The following is a 16,000-nucleotide window of genomic DNA, read 5'->3' as shown; positions in this document are numbered from 1 at the left end:
GCATTCACGTGGCACTCAGGCCTTTGAAGACTGAGATTTATGTTCACAAATTAATGAAAGCAGAACTATATCACAACCCTTCCTTTTGCAAACCACAAAAATTCAGTTTGTTTCAGGGCAGCCTTTGGGACTGGCTTCCAAAGTCAGTTGCAGACTGGGCATCCTCTGTTGATCCAAACCTTTCCTTGGAGAATTGGAGCTACTTGGTCTACAAGGCCTTTATCCATAGCTAAATGGAGTAATGCTTTCCACTAAGGGCTGGGGCTACAGCATGACACTGCTCTCTCCGAGATTCTGTGGAATCTTTAAAGGTTTCCACATTATTATCTCAAGCAATCAGGTACAAGTGTAAGCACAAGGCCTACTGCAGTCTCATTGTAGACAGGATGGTGGCCGCTGTTTTTTTTTTTTTAACACCTCTCCTTCCGTTGAGTTCTAACTGCTCTCTCAGCCCTCTGACTGCACAGCTCCTTCAGGGTAGGCATGTTCTTCCAATAATCTCTTCCTGGTAGATCTCTAAAATTACAGGCTTACTCTCCACTATTTTATTCCTCTTTTCTTCCATTTGTTGAACTGCCTTCCAGAGAGGGTTCAATTGCACTCTCCCACCAGGGCATCAAGCAAGCAGTGCACCACCATCTCACATCATACTCACAATCTTTTCGACCCCCATTAACCTCACCCAACTCAACAGTCTTTACTTGCAGGTTGATGCGTTTCCTCCCCTCCTCTCTCTCTCCTTTTCGTTCATCCAATAGCCCCAATGCCTCACTGTCAGTACGTTGCATGTTGCATTTTATCCTTTGTCACCTCGCTCTACCATGGATCTCAATTGCGTATACAAAAAAAAAATCAATTATATTTATTAAATTGCTTGGGGAAGGGGCATAAATTGATAAAGGTAGAGGAAGGAGGTGGGAGGGGGGGGTTGATGGAAGAAAGAAGAGTGAGGTTGGGATGATTTAGGTGGGAAGGAAAACGATGTTGGAAGGCATCAGAATAAAGGTTGAGGAGTGGATATTTCACCACTCTTCACAACTAAGCGAAAAATAAAGCAAGTTGCAAATCATAAAAAGCATAAACGGGTAGAGATGTTGAAGACAAATGTAGGTGAAGTTTAAAAAAAAAAAATCCATGGACAAAGCATCCATCATTTTATTATCACAGGCCTGGAATAGGATGCATTAAAGGGAGTGTTTGCTCTTAAGCGACACAACAATCAATTTTGAGCTGCTTACAATAGGAAATAAAGGCTCTGAGCCAACATTCGCTGCTAGGTAGACTGAAGACAAGACAGTAAGCTTCGGTAACCACGGATCATCGCCATAATCCAAGAGGCATGCACCATCTTGCTGAAACAAAAACACAACATCGGAAACTGTTCTTTGGAGCGAATCGATATAGTTGACAGATCACTTTTAAAGTGATACGATTCCACAAGGATTACATTTGACAACTCGTTCAGCGAACAGGGAACGCGTGTGCAGTTAGGATACACTTTGCACTTGATGCAAGAGAACAGCAAGAAAGGGCAAATTATACATATTTCACAAAGAAACACATTTGGGGATGCATAATGCATTTGATCGAAGTCTGCATTTGGTACGAGTTTCGCATTCACAAATCGAGGTAATGAGCAGGTCATTTGGTTGGGGCACAGCTTAGGCGGATACGTACATGGAGACCTCCTATGTGCCATGTTTTACAAGCCAATCCCAACCCCAATCCCAAGTCCCCGTTCCCCAGTGCAATGCAGCAATCAGCCATTCTACAACTCACTTTCTTCACTTGAGCAATTCAAAACTTTCAATGAAGCACGTATGTATAACACATACAGTACTTAAATACTGCAAACATCAACCCGACACCTCCTTATATTGTGCAAAAGTAGAGTTAATTTAGCCAATGTCCACTCTGTCGTCATACACTCAGCTGTATAACTAGCACAATGTTTTTTTAAAAAGTCTGTGGACATCACACTCATTTTTTTTTACAATTCCAGCAAGACCCCCTCCCCTCCCCCTCTTTGCCCCCTTCCTCAATCCATTCCACTCCACCCTAACCAAACCACCTTTAACAAACCCATCTTGACTTGAAAAAGCCAAGACCACCCTTATCCCTTACATACACATCAGTGACTCAAGTGAGGTCAACCATGTGAAGACAACATCGGCCTGCTGATGCTGCTGTTGGTTGTCATGGCAACAAGCTCCCACCTTGGAAGGGGGTACATGGAAGAAATTAACAGTGAGTAAAGATGGCATCAGAATAAAGCCATTAGCATGAGGGTCTCATCAGGAAAATACAATCAAGCTTAGGGTTTGTTATTTTATAACTTGGTTTACGGATCCGCCGACGGGATATTTGCCGAAATTAAATATAAATATAAAACACATTTTTAGCCTTTTTAGGTCATCTCTTCGAGCATGACCTAATAATATGGGTGTTGAGAGGAGAGGTGACGATCCGTCCGTCCGTCCGTTCACAATGAAGTTGATCTGGTCATTAGTGATCCTGATAGAGGTCGATGAGACGTACACGATGGTATGACTTTCAAGGTCACCGAAGGTCAAGGTTAAGGTCACAAGGCCTTTGAAGTTGCGAAAATGACGATTTTCAAATTCTATCTCCTCCGCCATTTCTCAAGCGATCTTGAATTTGATTGTAGCAAATTAATCTATGGGAAAATATCTAAATTTTGGTCGGGCTGGATTTTCGATAGTCGCTTTCGTTTTCATGTCACGTGACTTCAAAGTTGGCAAAAACTGCAAAAAATGACGATTTTCAAAATCTATCTCCTACATTTCTCAAGCAATCTTGAATTTGATTGTGGCATATGAATATATGGGACAATATCTAAATTTGGTCAGGACGGATTTTCGAATTTCGCGTCACATGACTTCAAAGCTTGCAAAAACTGCCCTACCTCCAGGAGGCGATATATTTCCTCGCAGAGATGACCGTCACTCCCGCACGGGTGTATTTTATATTTATACATTTTCCGCCGAAGGTGCAAAAGTTTCAAAACCCGAAATGTAAACGTCGGCATTTATTTTCAAAATATAATTTCGTGCGTGCGCACCAAAATGCCGAGTCACCTTTAACCGAGCTGCGCAGTAAAGCTGTGCAGTAGAACTGTGCAGTGGTCTTCGGTCATGGCGTCTGAGCAGTGGCCAGCATGGTTCAGATTGACTGTTGTTTCTGGGGCGAAAGTGATTGTTTTTTTTTTGTTTGTTTGTTTTTGTTTTTTTTTTGTATACCTTGTCGAGGCTCGTGTGAGAGCTTACACACAACACACATCATGGGGGACATAAGACAAGAGGGGAAAGAGTGGGAAGGACAAAACAGTGGGGAACAGAGACATTAGGAGATCTGTGGAAGGGAGAGGGATGGGATGGGGAACATGGGGAATAGAAGATGGATATTACAGGGACATTCAGGAAGGAAAGCAGGGAATTTGAAGGAGGTGGGCTTGGGTGGATTATCGGGAGTAGAAAAGATGGAGGATTTGGATGGGGGATGATAAGAGGTGGTGGTGAACAGCTGTTTTGAAGGCCTGGAGGGAAGAATGGGAATGAATAGAGTGAGGGAGTTTATTCCAAAGGCGGGAAAAAAGAGGAATGAAAGAGTGAAGGTGAACAGTGATTCGTGATTTTGTTGTTTTACCAGAAGGGGGTTGTTGGCGGACCTTGAGCGCCCTGCGGAAATGTGGTGGGGACAAATCGCAGAGAGAGAGCTGGGGGGGGGGCGAGGCTGGAGAGGAGACGGTAAAAGACAGAAAGACCACCGACCAACCTGCGGTGATTGAGTGAGAGGCCCAAAGACTCAGCCTCATTGCGGGAGATGCCAATGATCTGACATGCCTTGGTTTCTACAGCGTGAAGCCGAGAAAGGTGGGAGGCAGGAGCACCAGCCCAGAGGGGAGAGCAGTACTCCATCAGGCTACGGACAAAAGCTTTGTAAGTGGTCAGGAGCTCAGGTGGGCCAAGGAAGGACTTTGCACGACGGAGAATTCCCAGTCGGTGACTGGCTTTGGAGGCGAGGTTTGAAATGTGGCTTTCCCAGGAAAGGTCATGGCAGATAGTGAGTGAGACCCAGAAGCTTGAAAGAAAGGATTTCTTCCAGAAGATTGTTGAGAAAGTGGATGGGGGGATTTTCTAAACGGTCCTTTCGAACAGACATAGTGAGAGTGTGAGATTTGTCCGGATTGAAAGACATGTTCCACGCGTTGGACCAGTTTGTGATTTTACCCAGATCTGCCGTGAGTGAATAAGCCGCTGCATGCCGGTCTGAGGGATGACAGATGGTATGGCAGAGGGTGGAGTCATCAGCAAACAGATATAGAGGATTTTCCAAGCTGCTAGAATCATTGATGAAAACCAGAAAAAGAACAGGGCCCAGAACGCTACCTTGAGGAACTCCAGCCTGGACAGGAAGAGGGGATGAAAGAACTCAATTTAGGGCCACACGGTAACTGCGACAGGAGAGGAAGTCTGTGAGCCATGAGTTGTTAAGAAGTATGTCAGCGGTATAAATTCGAGTGACTGTATTGGTGATTTAATCACGCAACATCTTGACGACGAATATTCTGGCCGAACTATTGCATCAATTCAGTGCAGCAGCAGGGATAATCGCACACTACTCTCGATCGTGATGATTTTGTTTCCATCGAAAGTTGTACGCCGCTGTTCGTATTGAAAGATTTTGGTGCCAATTACATCAAAGTTTCCCTGCGAGATGCTGATATTCAGCCTTCAACGGACCAGAAATCAGCCTTTGATGTGCTCATGGGGATGGGGAGACGGTACGATCAGATGCCCACTGAAAACTTAGCTGGTTATGGCTCTGATTGATTGTTTTGAGCGTGTTGACTCCGAGTAGACACCTTTTTTTTAAATCATATCCAGCACTATGCACTGGTGTGCACGCACACATCTATGACTTGGACAGTAATTTTCTCAGCATTTTTCCATTTGTTTGATGATCCAACAGGTTCCTATAAGAAAAACATGCCAGACTATATTGTAAAAACAAGTTTTAATCCTTCTTTATTGTTTTTCACATCAGATGATACAGTGAACAATGGCATTCTGCATTTGAATGGTTTTCCATCTTCAATGTTTTCTTAGATCCTCCTGGTCTGGGATTTATATTTATTTTTCCCCCCACCTACCTTTGTCTTTTCCATGGAACATCCGAAAACAAATCATAAAAATATAAATTCCTAAAAATTGAAATTATATTTATATTTCGACCTACCGACCCTACATTTTAGCTGAAGAACTGCGTAAACCAAGTTATAAAATAACTAAGGCCTTAAGGGAAAAATAAGATGTCTAGTTTTGTTTTGATCATGAGGAGAAGAAATTCATCGAAACACTACTTTTACAATGCTTCACCATCTTTCAGAGGAGGTGTTAAGCTGACTGTCTCAATTGTTTGAACTACCTTCCACCAGATTAAACCTTACTCAGTATCACAGTGAAATTTGGAAATTCTTCCGTGTTGTCGAAAGCTTAGATCATTTCCGACGCTGTCCTATTTCTTCTGCTATAGAGGACAGAGTGAGAGGAATTGAAGGAGTGTTATATGGCTCAAGCTGTGATCAATAAAAATTCTTTCAATATCGAATCAAGTACCCTTTGCCTAATAAGAGGTGCTAGCTCTAAATCGCATCGTTTGAACAGAGAGAATCCATCATTACGCCAATTGTTTTGCATTCTGCCTGAAGATAAAGTCGGAGGCAACCAACGCTCCACAAATAAATAAATACTCTTGCCCTAAACAGAACACGCAAGCATAGATTGGAACGACAATGGTACTCGGTAGAGCGCATACCTCCACAAGGCTGAACATTTAACGTTTTGTATCACACTGACAGGCCGGATCTGGATCCGGACCCGAACCAGAATTTAATCAGCTTGTTCGTGTCAACTAGCCAACTCATCCACCTTGTTTTGTTACAACTCGTCCACAACTTTTTGAAATATAATGCTATATATCGTTTTTGGCCCCATCTTTAAATGGTAAAGAATCACTTGAAAAATTAAAAAAAATTCTCGTTTCCAGATCCGGATCTACACAAAAAAAAAATCGAATCAATTCTTCCTTGTCAAACACCCAACCTGTCCACCAAGTTTCGTCTGAATCCGTCCACAACCTTTTGAGATATCCTGCTCAAAGACAAACAGACAGGGGTGAAAACATAACCTCCATCCATCTTCGGTGGCGGAGGTAATATATGAACCATTCCCGACAGAACATCGAGCACAGAGTGACTGTAGACTGGGCAAACGACGACAGCACATGGATGTGTGGCTGTAAAATTGAGGAAACGCTCAAAAGGAGGACCCCCAACAGGGCGGCACGAGGCCTTGTTTACACCGGTAAGAAAGGTGCAGATAATGGCGAATCCATGTGCACCCTGCCTTGCTTCGATAACGCTGACCTCCGCCCTCACCCGCCTCCCAGGAGCTCCAAGTTGTACTTTGAACCGCAAGCCGATGCTCACAACATACAGGTTTCTCTTTTGTGGTGGCTACAAACATCTGACACCCATTTTTGAATTGATGCCTTCTCAACAAGTTAGATTCTTACACAATGAAAGCATTCGGTTGGTTTACCCATTCAAATCACTATCGGGGTCAAAATATTGTGAATTAAGTTTGAGTTGTCGAAGTCAAGATACCAAATGAACACTCTCACCATATATAAACAGCGTGTACATGATCCACTAGATCTGGAAAACAAGTACTCCTCACTTTAGATACTGTTCAAACACAAACCGACATAATGATACTAGTTTGACTTCCCAACTTTAAGTTTTCCAGATTCACCGTCCACTGATGAAAATGACGACGCACAACGAACAAGCTTCTCTGCCGTCATTTATCAGGGAATCACAGCAGTGGAGTTAAAGCTCAACCACATCTGGCTTTTCAGGAGATTATCTCGTTAGATTAACCTCACCAGAGACCAAAGCCATTTTACTGTTTGAATCGTTAATACTTTTGAAGAGGTGATCGAGTTTAGATTTGCTCCGAGTATAATGTACAACCCAAGCCATTTCCAGTGCAAAGACTCCATGAAACTTGCCCAAAATACGCCATTATGTAAACACAAACATCCCCACCAGCACAGGGTCATCACAATAAAATCAACAACACAACTACATCTGACCTCCTGCTAACCCCTCTTACTTTTCCTGAGTTAGCATCAAAGTTAGCAGCACCACAGAAGTTGTTTTTTTTTTTTTTTAATCCTAAGGTGCAATATTTTGAGATTTGAACCAGGGGCAGTCACAAAGCATAACAAGCAAAGAAAACCCATTTGTGACACACGTATATAGATAGACCTGTACTTCCCAATGGTCGAAGAGGAAAATGGGGAAAAAATAATAATAATAATCACCTGATGTCTTGGGGTAGGGCTGACTGATCCAGTCCATGGTGGATGACAGCCAGTTTACACAGGGTCTTTAGACTGGGGGCTAAGGGCATGGAAAGGTCACAACACAAATATTTTCATCAACATCACCATCAGATGTTTGACATAAATCACGGGAATGTTAACCGATTGTCACCATCTTCATTCAACAGTCCATCACACAGTCATTATGTTAATGGTGTACGAGCTGCTCGTACGAAATACTCAACTTCCCAGGTCATAGTGGTAGCTCTGCTTTATTCGTTGACCAAAATTCATAAGAAGAGTTGTGGGTAGGTACCAGGATTCCTTACCAAAATCGAGCACGTACAGGTCCGAGTGATCCATGAGGTTAAAATCGTCCCCCATTCCATGGTCTGGACAAGGGCTGTCCACATAACAGCAAGAGTGGTAGATGTGGAGGGGATTGAGAAAGGAGGTCAGTCATGGTGGAAACGGAAATAAAAAGCAAAACTGTCAGTTTCCTGTCGTCTCAACTAAGCATAAAGAAAATGAATGCTTTCACAGTAAGAACACGAAAAAGAGCAATCAGTGATTGCAGACTCTCACCAGGACTTGTTTTGTGTGGTGTTTGTGTAATGTATTTTGTGTGGTGTTTGTGTACTGGTGTGTTATGTAATTAATGAGACATAATTAGAACTGCCACTTTATAACTGCTGGCTGGCAGTGATGACCAGGTACCAAGACGTCCCACTTTGATTGGACACCTGACCCAGACCCATGACGTTTTTTTAATCATTATTCAATTGAATTCAAAATGGGATTTAAAATAAAATAAAATCAAATCAAACAGAAGACCAAACAGGTACAGTCCTGCATTGGAGGAATTAGAAGGAACCCAAACAAGCGAAAATAAAAGATAAAGTCATCAGGAGGAACCTGGATAGGATTTCCATTTCAGCTGAGGCTCCTTTACCCTCAAACCCATACAGGCACAGCCAATTGAAACTTATTCAAAAAAAAAATACATATATAAAAAATATCAAAAAGAACCCAGATCAAAAAAAGGTAAATAATCCTGGCTGCCAGACCATTCATACTGATAAAGTTGAAATTTAAAACATGTATTCCCCATCATGACTCGATCATAATTTTAAAGTTTCACATCAATTGATTAAGCGGTTCCAGAGAAAACATTATTTAATATTTTTTCTTCAATCCAATATGAGTGCCAAACCATGTGCCCTATCAATTATTCCTTAACAAACTTGTACACGGTTGTATTGTGGAACATGTGTGTGAAGATTCCCCTCGATCTGTCCAGCCGTTCTGCAGAAGCTTTTTATCGGTTTTCGGGTAAATGCAATATGGCAGCCAAACCATGTGACCTATGATGTCATATGTGTGAACCTTTTTTTCCTAATTGATAGGCAGTCGTACATGCAAAGTTTCATCTTGATCTGTTCAGCCACTTCAGAGAAGATTTTTGAAGGTTTTAAAAAAATACACACAATATGGCTGCCAAATCACGCGACTGATGGAGTCATCAAATTTTTTTCTGTGGACCATTTTATTCCCTCATGTGGACCCTCAAAAATGTTAATACTGATCAGATGTAGCATTCTACATATGTCATTTTGACATCTTAATGAAGGCACCTGTAACATCATAAAAAAGCACATTCTCCATGGGGAGTACTTGCCGTGTGCAAAGTTTAAATTTTTCCTTGGTGCGGTATCAGAGATAGAGGTCAAATTTTTTTCCATTTTTCCAACATTACTGCCACACCATGTGACCTATGATGTCATAATTATCAACAAAACATTCCACATGAGTTGTCACTCATATGGTAAAAAAAATTGTTTCAAAGTGACAAGCGGTTGCGGAGAGAAACACTAAAGTTTGGTGCAGACAAACAAACAAACAAGAAGAAGATGTCGTGCAGAGCACGACACTTGCCAAATCCATGAAACAAATTTGACCTCAAAAATAATTGGTGGTTGAATCCAATGACCAAATATGCAACTCCTCTTCAAATTTAAAGTGAATCGAATGAAAATTGAGGATTTTAGAAATACCACCTGAGTTGTTGACCTTGGGATGATGTTAACCTTTTGGCCTACATTGACCTCAAAAGTATTTGGTGGTTGAATTCAGTGACCTGATATGCAAATCCTTTTCAATGGGTTGAAAATTGAGGATTTTAGAAATACCATCTTAGTTGTTGACCTTTGGCCTATGTTGACCTTTTGGTCCATGTTGACCTCAAAAATAATTGGCTAGTTGAATTAAGAAACCTGAAGTATAAATCCTCTTCAAATTTACAGTCAATCAGATGAAAATTGAGGATTTTATAAATCTCACCTTAGTTGTTGACCTTGGGCCTATGTTGACATTTTGGTCCATGTTGATCTCAAAAATAATTGGTGGTTTAATTCAGTGACCTGAAATATAAATCCTCTTCAAATTTCAAGTCAATTGGATGAAAACTGAGGATTTTAGAAATCTCACATAAGCTGTTGACCTTTTGCCTTTGTTGACCTTTTGACCTCAAAAACAATAGGCTTCTTGCTTTTGGCAAACTCAACTATGTGGTGAAGTTTCGTGAAAATCTGTTTATAATTGTGACCTGTCGGCAATAGACAGACAGACAGAAAAACAAAATCGACTGACCAATATACTTGAAAAATCTTCGATTTTGCAAGTAACAAACAGACAGACAACGAACCCAAATGCAATACCCTCTCCTTCGGCGAGAGTAAAAATAAATTGTGAAATACTTGTGGAGGTAAAAGAAAACTAAAGATTTCAGCGATCTCTAACCCAAGGTGAGTCCAGCGGCCCACAACGAGAGCGCAGGGATGGATGGTGCGAAGGGGTACATCTCCGAACTACCCTAAAAATTATTACACCTAAAATACCCCGGGGCTTTCCAAAAGCGCCTCTCGCTTAAACTGCTGGTTCTAACAACCCAGATTCCCCTCTCCTGTGTTGGTGTCCTCACAAATTTCGGGCCATGCCCTCAAATTTTCCTCCCGTGCCCTCACACGGTCTCATGGCTGGGACGCGTGGCTCTCTTGGCAGGAACTACCCTCTGCCGATTCTCCAACGATGGCACCCCCAGGCACTGCAACTGCCTCCGAGCCTACCAGCTCCCTAAACTGGGGAGTGCCCTCCCTGGCGACTCCCCCTCGACGCTCACGTGGCAGGCTGGCGCCCCAGGCCCCTTCCGAGGGTCGCCCGTGCCCACTACACTGCCCCCATGGCATTCTGGCGCTACGGGTCCCGTTTCCGAAGGGTCGCCCGTGCTCACTACACTATCCCGGCCCCTCTTGGGCCCTTGGCTTACTCTGACCGACTAGTCCGGTGCCCACTAAACAAATACTCAACTTTCCAGCCACGCTCCCAGCCGGTCCATGAACTCTTGCACCCCCCCCAAACAGGTTTCGTGCCTTCTCTCGACACCAACAACAAAAGGACCTCCTGTTAGTAAATTTGAATAACCCACAAGCAAACAATAAACTGACCCCGGGGTCACTTGGGTGGGAATCACTCCTCCCCCCAACCAGTCATACCACATTCGCTCCACTCGCACACTTGGGCCCACTGTCCCACACTCATTCCTCACACACTTTCCATTTCACAACTCACACCAACACTATACTGCCATCCTTCGAACTAAATCCCCTAGCTAACTCGTGCTCCCTCATCATCCCTTACATCAATGCACGTTCCATTTACTCTGCGTAGCTAAACTACGTCTCCACTACACATTTCCAGTCTGTCCATGTCTCCGAAAATCCCAAAAATTCCCATTTCCTAAATCTGAACTAAAATCTCTCTAACTAATCCATTCCACGGGCTCCATGAGGAACAACCAACCCATGTCCCCATGAAGCTGGTCTAACTATCGCTAACCCATCTCCCTAACTAGTACTTCCTGTGCCCCCTTGACAGGGGGGGTCTTCCACCCCTTGCCCAGGGAATCCTGTTCACCTGAAGTGAGGCTTGCTTTTTTTTTTATGCGCGCACCAGCACGGCAACTTGCAACCTGCACGCTTTCCTCGTGACGTCATGGCAGCTGTTCGCGTTTCTCGCACCTCGTTCATTATCGGATGGCACCATCCGGCAGGGATTTCCCTCTTGCCGGATTCCAACCATGCAGCCACGACGTCACCCTGCGCATCTAAAGCAAACCTCACGTTTCGAGGGGCTCCCCACGCGAGCACATGTGCTCTACTCGTCGGAGCTTCGCACACACGCTCGCCTGAAAAACCCATCCGTTCCAAATTCATAATCCAGCCTAGCTCCTGTCAGTCCCGCGGGATTGGCTAATCCACCGCGTGCATTTCCGGACCGGGTTTCACACGCGTAGCCGCGCACGTGGCGGCCTCGTGCGTTGCACAGCACGGACCCCAAACGCGCTGCCGTGCAAACCCGGCACGGTCCCCAAAGCCACGACGGCCGCTACTCGGCCTTTGTCCACCGTCAGGCACCGTCTTCGTCGCTCTCTCACGCTCAAACTCCCACGAGCCACGACGCTCACACACCTCGCCATGACACTCGGTTGCATGTTCGCACATGCCAACCACCATCTCCCTCACATACAGTGCTCTCACACACACGGTTTCTCTCACACACGCTGTTCCTTCCACCCTGTGTGTTTCTCTCACACACTTCGAAACCACACACGCTGTTTCCCTCGCACACTCTGTTCCTTCCACACTCGGTGTATCCTTTACACACGGCATGCTGGAAGGCACGCATTTCGGCACACTCGCTACCAGGCACACCATATCACTCACACACGTGGTTTTCCTCACACACGCCATAACACTCAAGCTATGCGTGGTTTCCAGCACGCATTTTGGCTTACTCGTACACACACACACCGGGACGACCACGCCGGGGATTTGCGTCACCACAAGGGTTCCCAGGGCCTTCATACCCCCCAAGCTTCGTGTGCACCTGTCAACAGCACTCTCACCCTCTACCTCGCAAAGCTCGACCGGACCCACCTGGTCGAGATCCGCTTCAAGGGAGCATAGCGTCTCCCCTTGTTCCTGGAGGAGGCTATCCGGCTGCTTGCACCGGGTCATGACACATTCCCCGAGCACCCCCTCATCGTCCTCCACTACCTCCATGTGTGTGTGCTCGTCTTTACTTTCATGTTTATCGTGTAGTCTCTCCTCTACCGTTTCTATCTCCTGTGTCTCTGTTATTCCTTTTATTACTTCCGTCGTCTCTACGTGTCTTGCCGTACACGTCTCCGTCACCCCATTTAATTTTTCCCTCTCTGTCACTGTCCCTTCTTCTGTCACCATTAATTTTTCCGTCGTAGTCACCTCCACGTGCCTCGTCCTACACGTCTCCCGGATTACGTTGTCCTCCCCCGCTTCCATCGCGGGGGGCACAGCCGTTGCACTCCCTCCCAGCTCGTTCGCTCCCGCACGTGGCGCCGCCATTTTGCACACTGTTGTCCGCGCTTCGTCGCACGCCACTGCCGTCACCGCCTTTTGCCCAGCCTGGAGATTCCGCTCGATGTGCTGCATCTCACCCCGCAGTTTTTGCATTTTCTCATCCATGTTGTTTTTTTATTTCTTCCTTCATTTCCTTTGCATTTTCTTTCAAATTCACCTTCATTTCGTTTTTCATTTCGCTTTGCATTCCATCCATTTTGTTTCCCCTTTCATTTTTCATTTGTTTCCATGTCGCTTATTATCTTGAAAGCACTTTCATCCATTTCGCTTCCCTTGCCATCCATCTTTGCCAGCAAAATTAACAATACCTGGCGCATAATGGGAGTGACCTGCACGGTGATTTCGCCCCAGGCCATAGATTCAAACATTTCTAAATCTCTATTTATTACCCCCTGCTCCCGTTCGCCTTGAACCGCCATTTTGCTTCTCGGAATAATTTAAAGCTTGTTGTTTGGGGGAATTGAGGGTCGCACCCTTGGTCCGATTCCCGTTAATTTAGTTTGGAGGGGAATGAATCTGTTTCCCACTCCCGGGCACCAGTGTTGTAGTCTCCCGCCCGTCGGCGTGCGAACGACCGCGTCTAACCAATAGCGGTCGCTTCGCTCATCGAACGGACAATCCAGTCGAAACTTTCTGGAACAACTCCAGAAACCAGTCACGGGTGGGTTTTTATTCCCACCACGGCCCAGTCCGTATTCTACCCGCGCGAAATAGGGTCAAATCGCCGAATATCGATATACCTAAGTACCCGCGGGTAACCTACCGAGGGACCGCTTGGACACGAACCGCTTAAGCGGTCCGTTCCGTTCTGGGATAACCGAGCGGGTATTATCGCCAGACCTCGCCGGACCCGATTCTATTTATCGGCTATTTAAAAATCAACTATATTCCGAGTGCAAGATGGGGCAGTTCAATGAAGGAATGAACGCAACGAACAGGTTTACATTCACACAAGGACATTTATTATAATAAAGCACGCATGCAATTAAACAAGGCAAAACACATATGCAATTATACAAGCAACAAAAGCACGACAAAAGAACTACAACTGTCTACTTATTATGTACAGTCACTTGCACTTAACAGCAGTTCCTACTTATTAGACGGGCCCACGGACACACGTACGCACACACACACACACCCAAGAAATGGTGGCAGAGGCCTTTAATAACGAGCTCCAGCTTGGAGGACAGATGAGCTGAAACCCAGAAACTATCTCGAAACTCTCCACCTCGTGTGGTCTTCAAGTTGTTTGGGCCCAGGCTCCAGTGAGAGTGAGCTGGATCCAATCGCCGTGATCCTTCCCGAGCTCCCGCGAATCCTCCCGAGCTTCTCAACACGTGCTGGTGAGACGAGGCGCCGATCCTTCCCGTCGATGCGTCGCTTCCCCGAGGAACCACCTCCATGAAGAGGTCGATGAGTCGCACCAAGCCGGGAACCAAAATGGAGAACAAAAAGCTCCACGAACCAAGAAGAAGAAGAAGCCACCACTCGCAGCTCGAGCCGAGCGACCGGCTTAACTTCCTTCCAAACAGGGCAGCTTGAAGCAAAAAGCTCTCCCGAGCCAAGCAGAAGCCAAAGCTCACGGAACCGTCAAAGCAAGGAGCCTCCAAAAAGCCTCCTCCCGAGTCAGGCCTCAGCCGAAGCTCACTGAGCCAGTCAAAGCAAAAAGCTTCCGAAGGCCTCAACCCTAACGCAAGCCAAGCAGGACCCGACGGTCTGCTGAACGACTCCCCTCAACTCCCTTCTCCAACTCTGCCCACGAACAAAAGAAAAAGATTTCCTCTTATCCTTCTCCCGCGCTTCCCCCGATCCCGGCGTGACTCATGACTCATGCCCTCGTGCTCCATCCCCCGCTCAGCCACGGGTGGGAGGGAGGTGTTGACATCACGAGTCACGGGACGGCAGGGTTCTTCTTGCTCTTCGCAGAAGAGGGGGGAGGGATGTCTCGATTGTTTGTTCCCTAACTATTAAATTGATCCGCAGCGCATCTAATCGATTTCTGAACATTTAAACAATGGAAGGTGAGCTATCTAGGGAACAAGCACTTATTGACATAGCTGACTAAAGGAACCTGTTTGTTGTGTGCAATCGAATTCCCAAATTCGTAACAATATATATATATATATATATATATATATATATATATATATATATATATATATATATACATACATACATACACATACACTGTACATACATATACACAGTGTTCTGGAATTATAAAAGCAAAGTACAATTTGTGAAGCTACAAATAAAGAATATGATTGTATCTCCTTTTTCGCTCATATAATAAAAGGTAATCAGGTTAAACTATACAGCAGATGCGGATCAAGAGTGCCTTATTCCAGACTCACTGGCCAAAAATACGAGTATGTGCATGTGAGCATGGTTTCCAGTGCTCATCACACAATGGGATTCTGACCATGTAACGCACATTTCCAGAAGAAAGACACAACACTTAAACTGTCTCCCATTTTACAGCCAGCTGGACTACATCTGTCAACTCCTAACCAGCTTCTGCTCACTACAAGTTCCCATGATCGTGCTACTCGCGGCACCCAACCCCTTACTCTCTTCCCCCCCCCCCCACCTCAACCTCCACTCCCCACCCCCAATTATTTTGCAAATGAGATGCAGTCCAAGGGAAGGCTCCAGTGGCAGTCTTTCTAATATCAAGAGAGATCTGTGAATTGCGAACACAATCAGGCGAGACAACAAATTCACCACGCGCCAGCCATTTCAAGCTCTCCCCCTGCTCCACCCTCCACCCTCCACCCCCTCCCCCCAACTCCCAGCTAGTCGGCATGCTGCCTGCCACATGCCACCTTATCTCTGCACGCTCTTCTCCTTTGCTGACGAGGATGTCAGGAAATCATGGCTTGTGTTACTTTTTATACAAAAGATAAGTCATCAAAGGGAGGACATGATCAACATGAAGAACAATAAAATATGGGAGGTTGAAGCTCAAAGTGCTGCATAAAAACGGATGTCCTATCAGCTTACTACAGTAGAGTTGATTATGTCACTGTGGGGGAGGTGGTGTGGGGGTTAGTAGTGGTAGAGGTGAAATCTGTAACTTCCAAAAATGTACTTCCACACTCAATCTCCCCCTGACCACCATTCTTTGTAAA

General features: G+C 45.1%; 1 protein-coding gene across 2 annotated transcripts in view; it reads right to left on the bottom strand.

Moving 5' to 3' along the window:
• Positions 1–1,137: 1,137 nt before the first annotated feature.
• Positions 1,138–16,000, bottom strand: part of KLHDC3 (kelch domain containing 3) — a 70,429-nt gene continuing 55,566 nt past the window's right edge. For both annotated transcript variants that reach the window (XR_015050751.1, XM_085852293.1), the window contains 3 exons: positions 7,740–7,813; positions 7,411–7,489; positions 1,138–2,216 (listed from right to left, as the gene is read on the bottom strand). Coding sequence is in view for 1 of the 2 variants with exons in the window: in XM_085852293.1 (XP_085708419.1) it covers positions 2,150–2,216; positions 7,411–7,489; positions 7,740–7,813 (220 nt within the window). In the remaining variant the exon portion in view is untranslated. The remainder of the gene's footprint in view (positions 2,217–7,410; positions 7,490–7,739; positions 7,814–16,000) is intronic.

This window comes from Eptatretus burgeri, chromosome 13, assembly GCF_056783735.1.
Source record: "Eptatretus burgeri isolate ZD-2024b chromosome 13, Ebu_testis_v1, whole genome shotgun sequence".
Lineage (NCBI taxonomy): Eukaryota > Metazoa > Chordata > Myxini > Myxiniformes > Myxinidae > Eptatretus > Eptatretus burgeri.
Note: the sequence above shows the minus strand (reverse complement) of the source record. Positions and strands in the feature narration are given on the sequence as shown.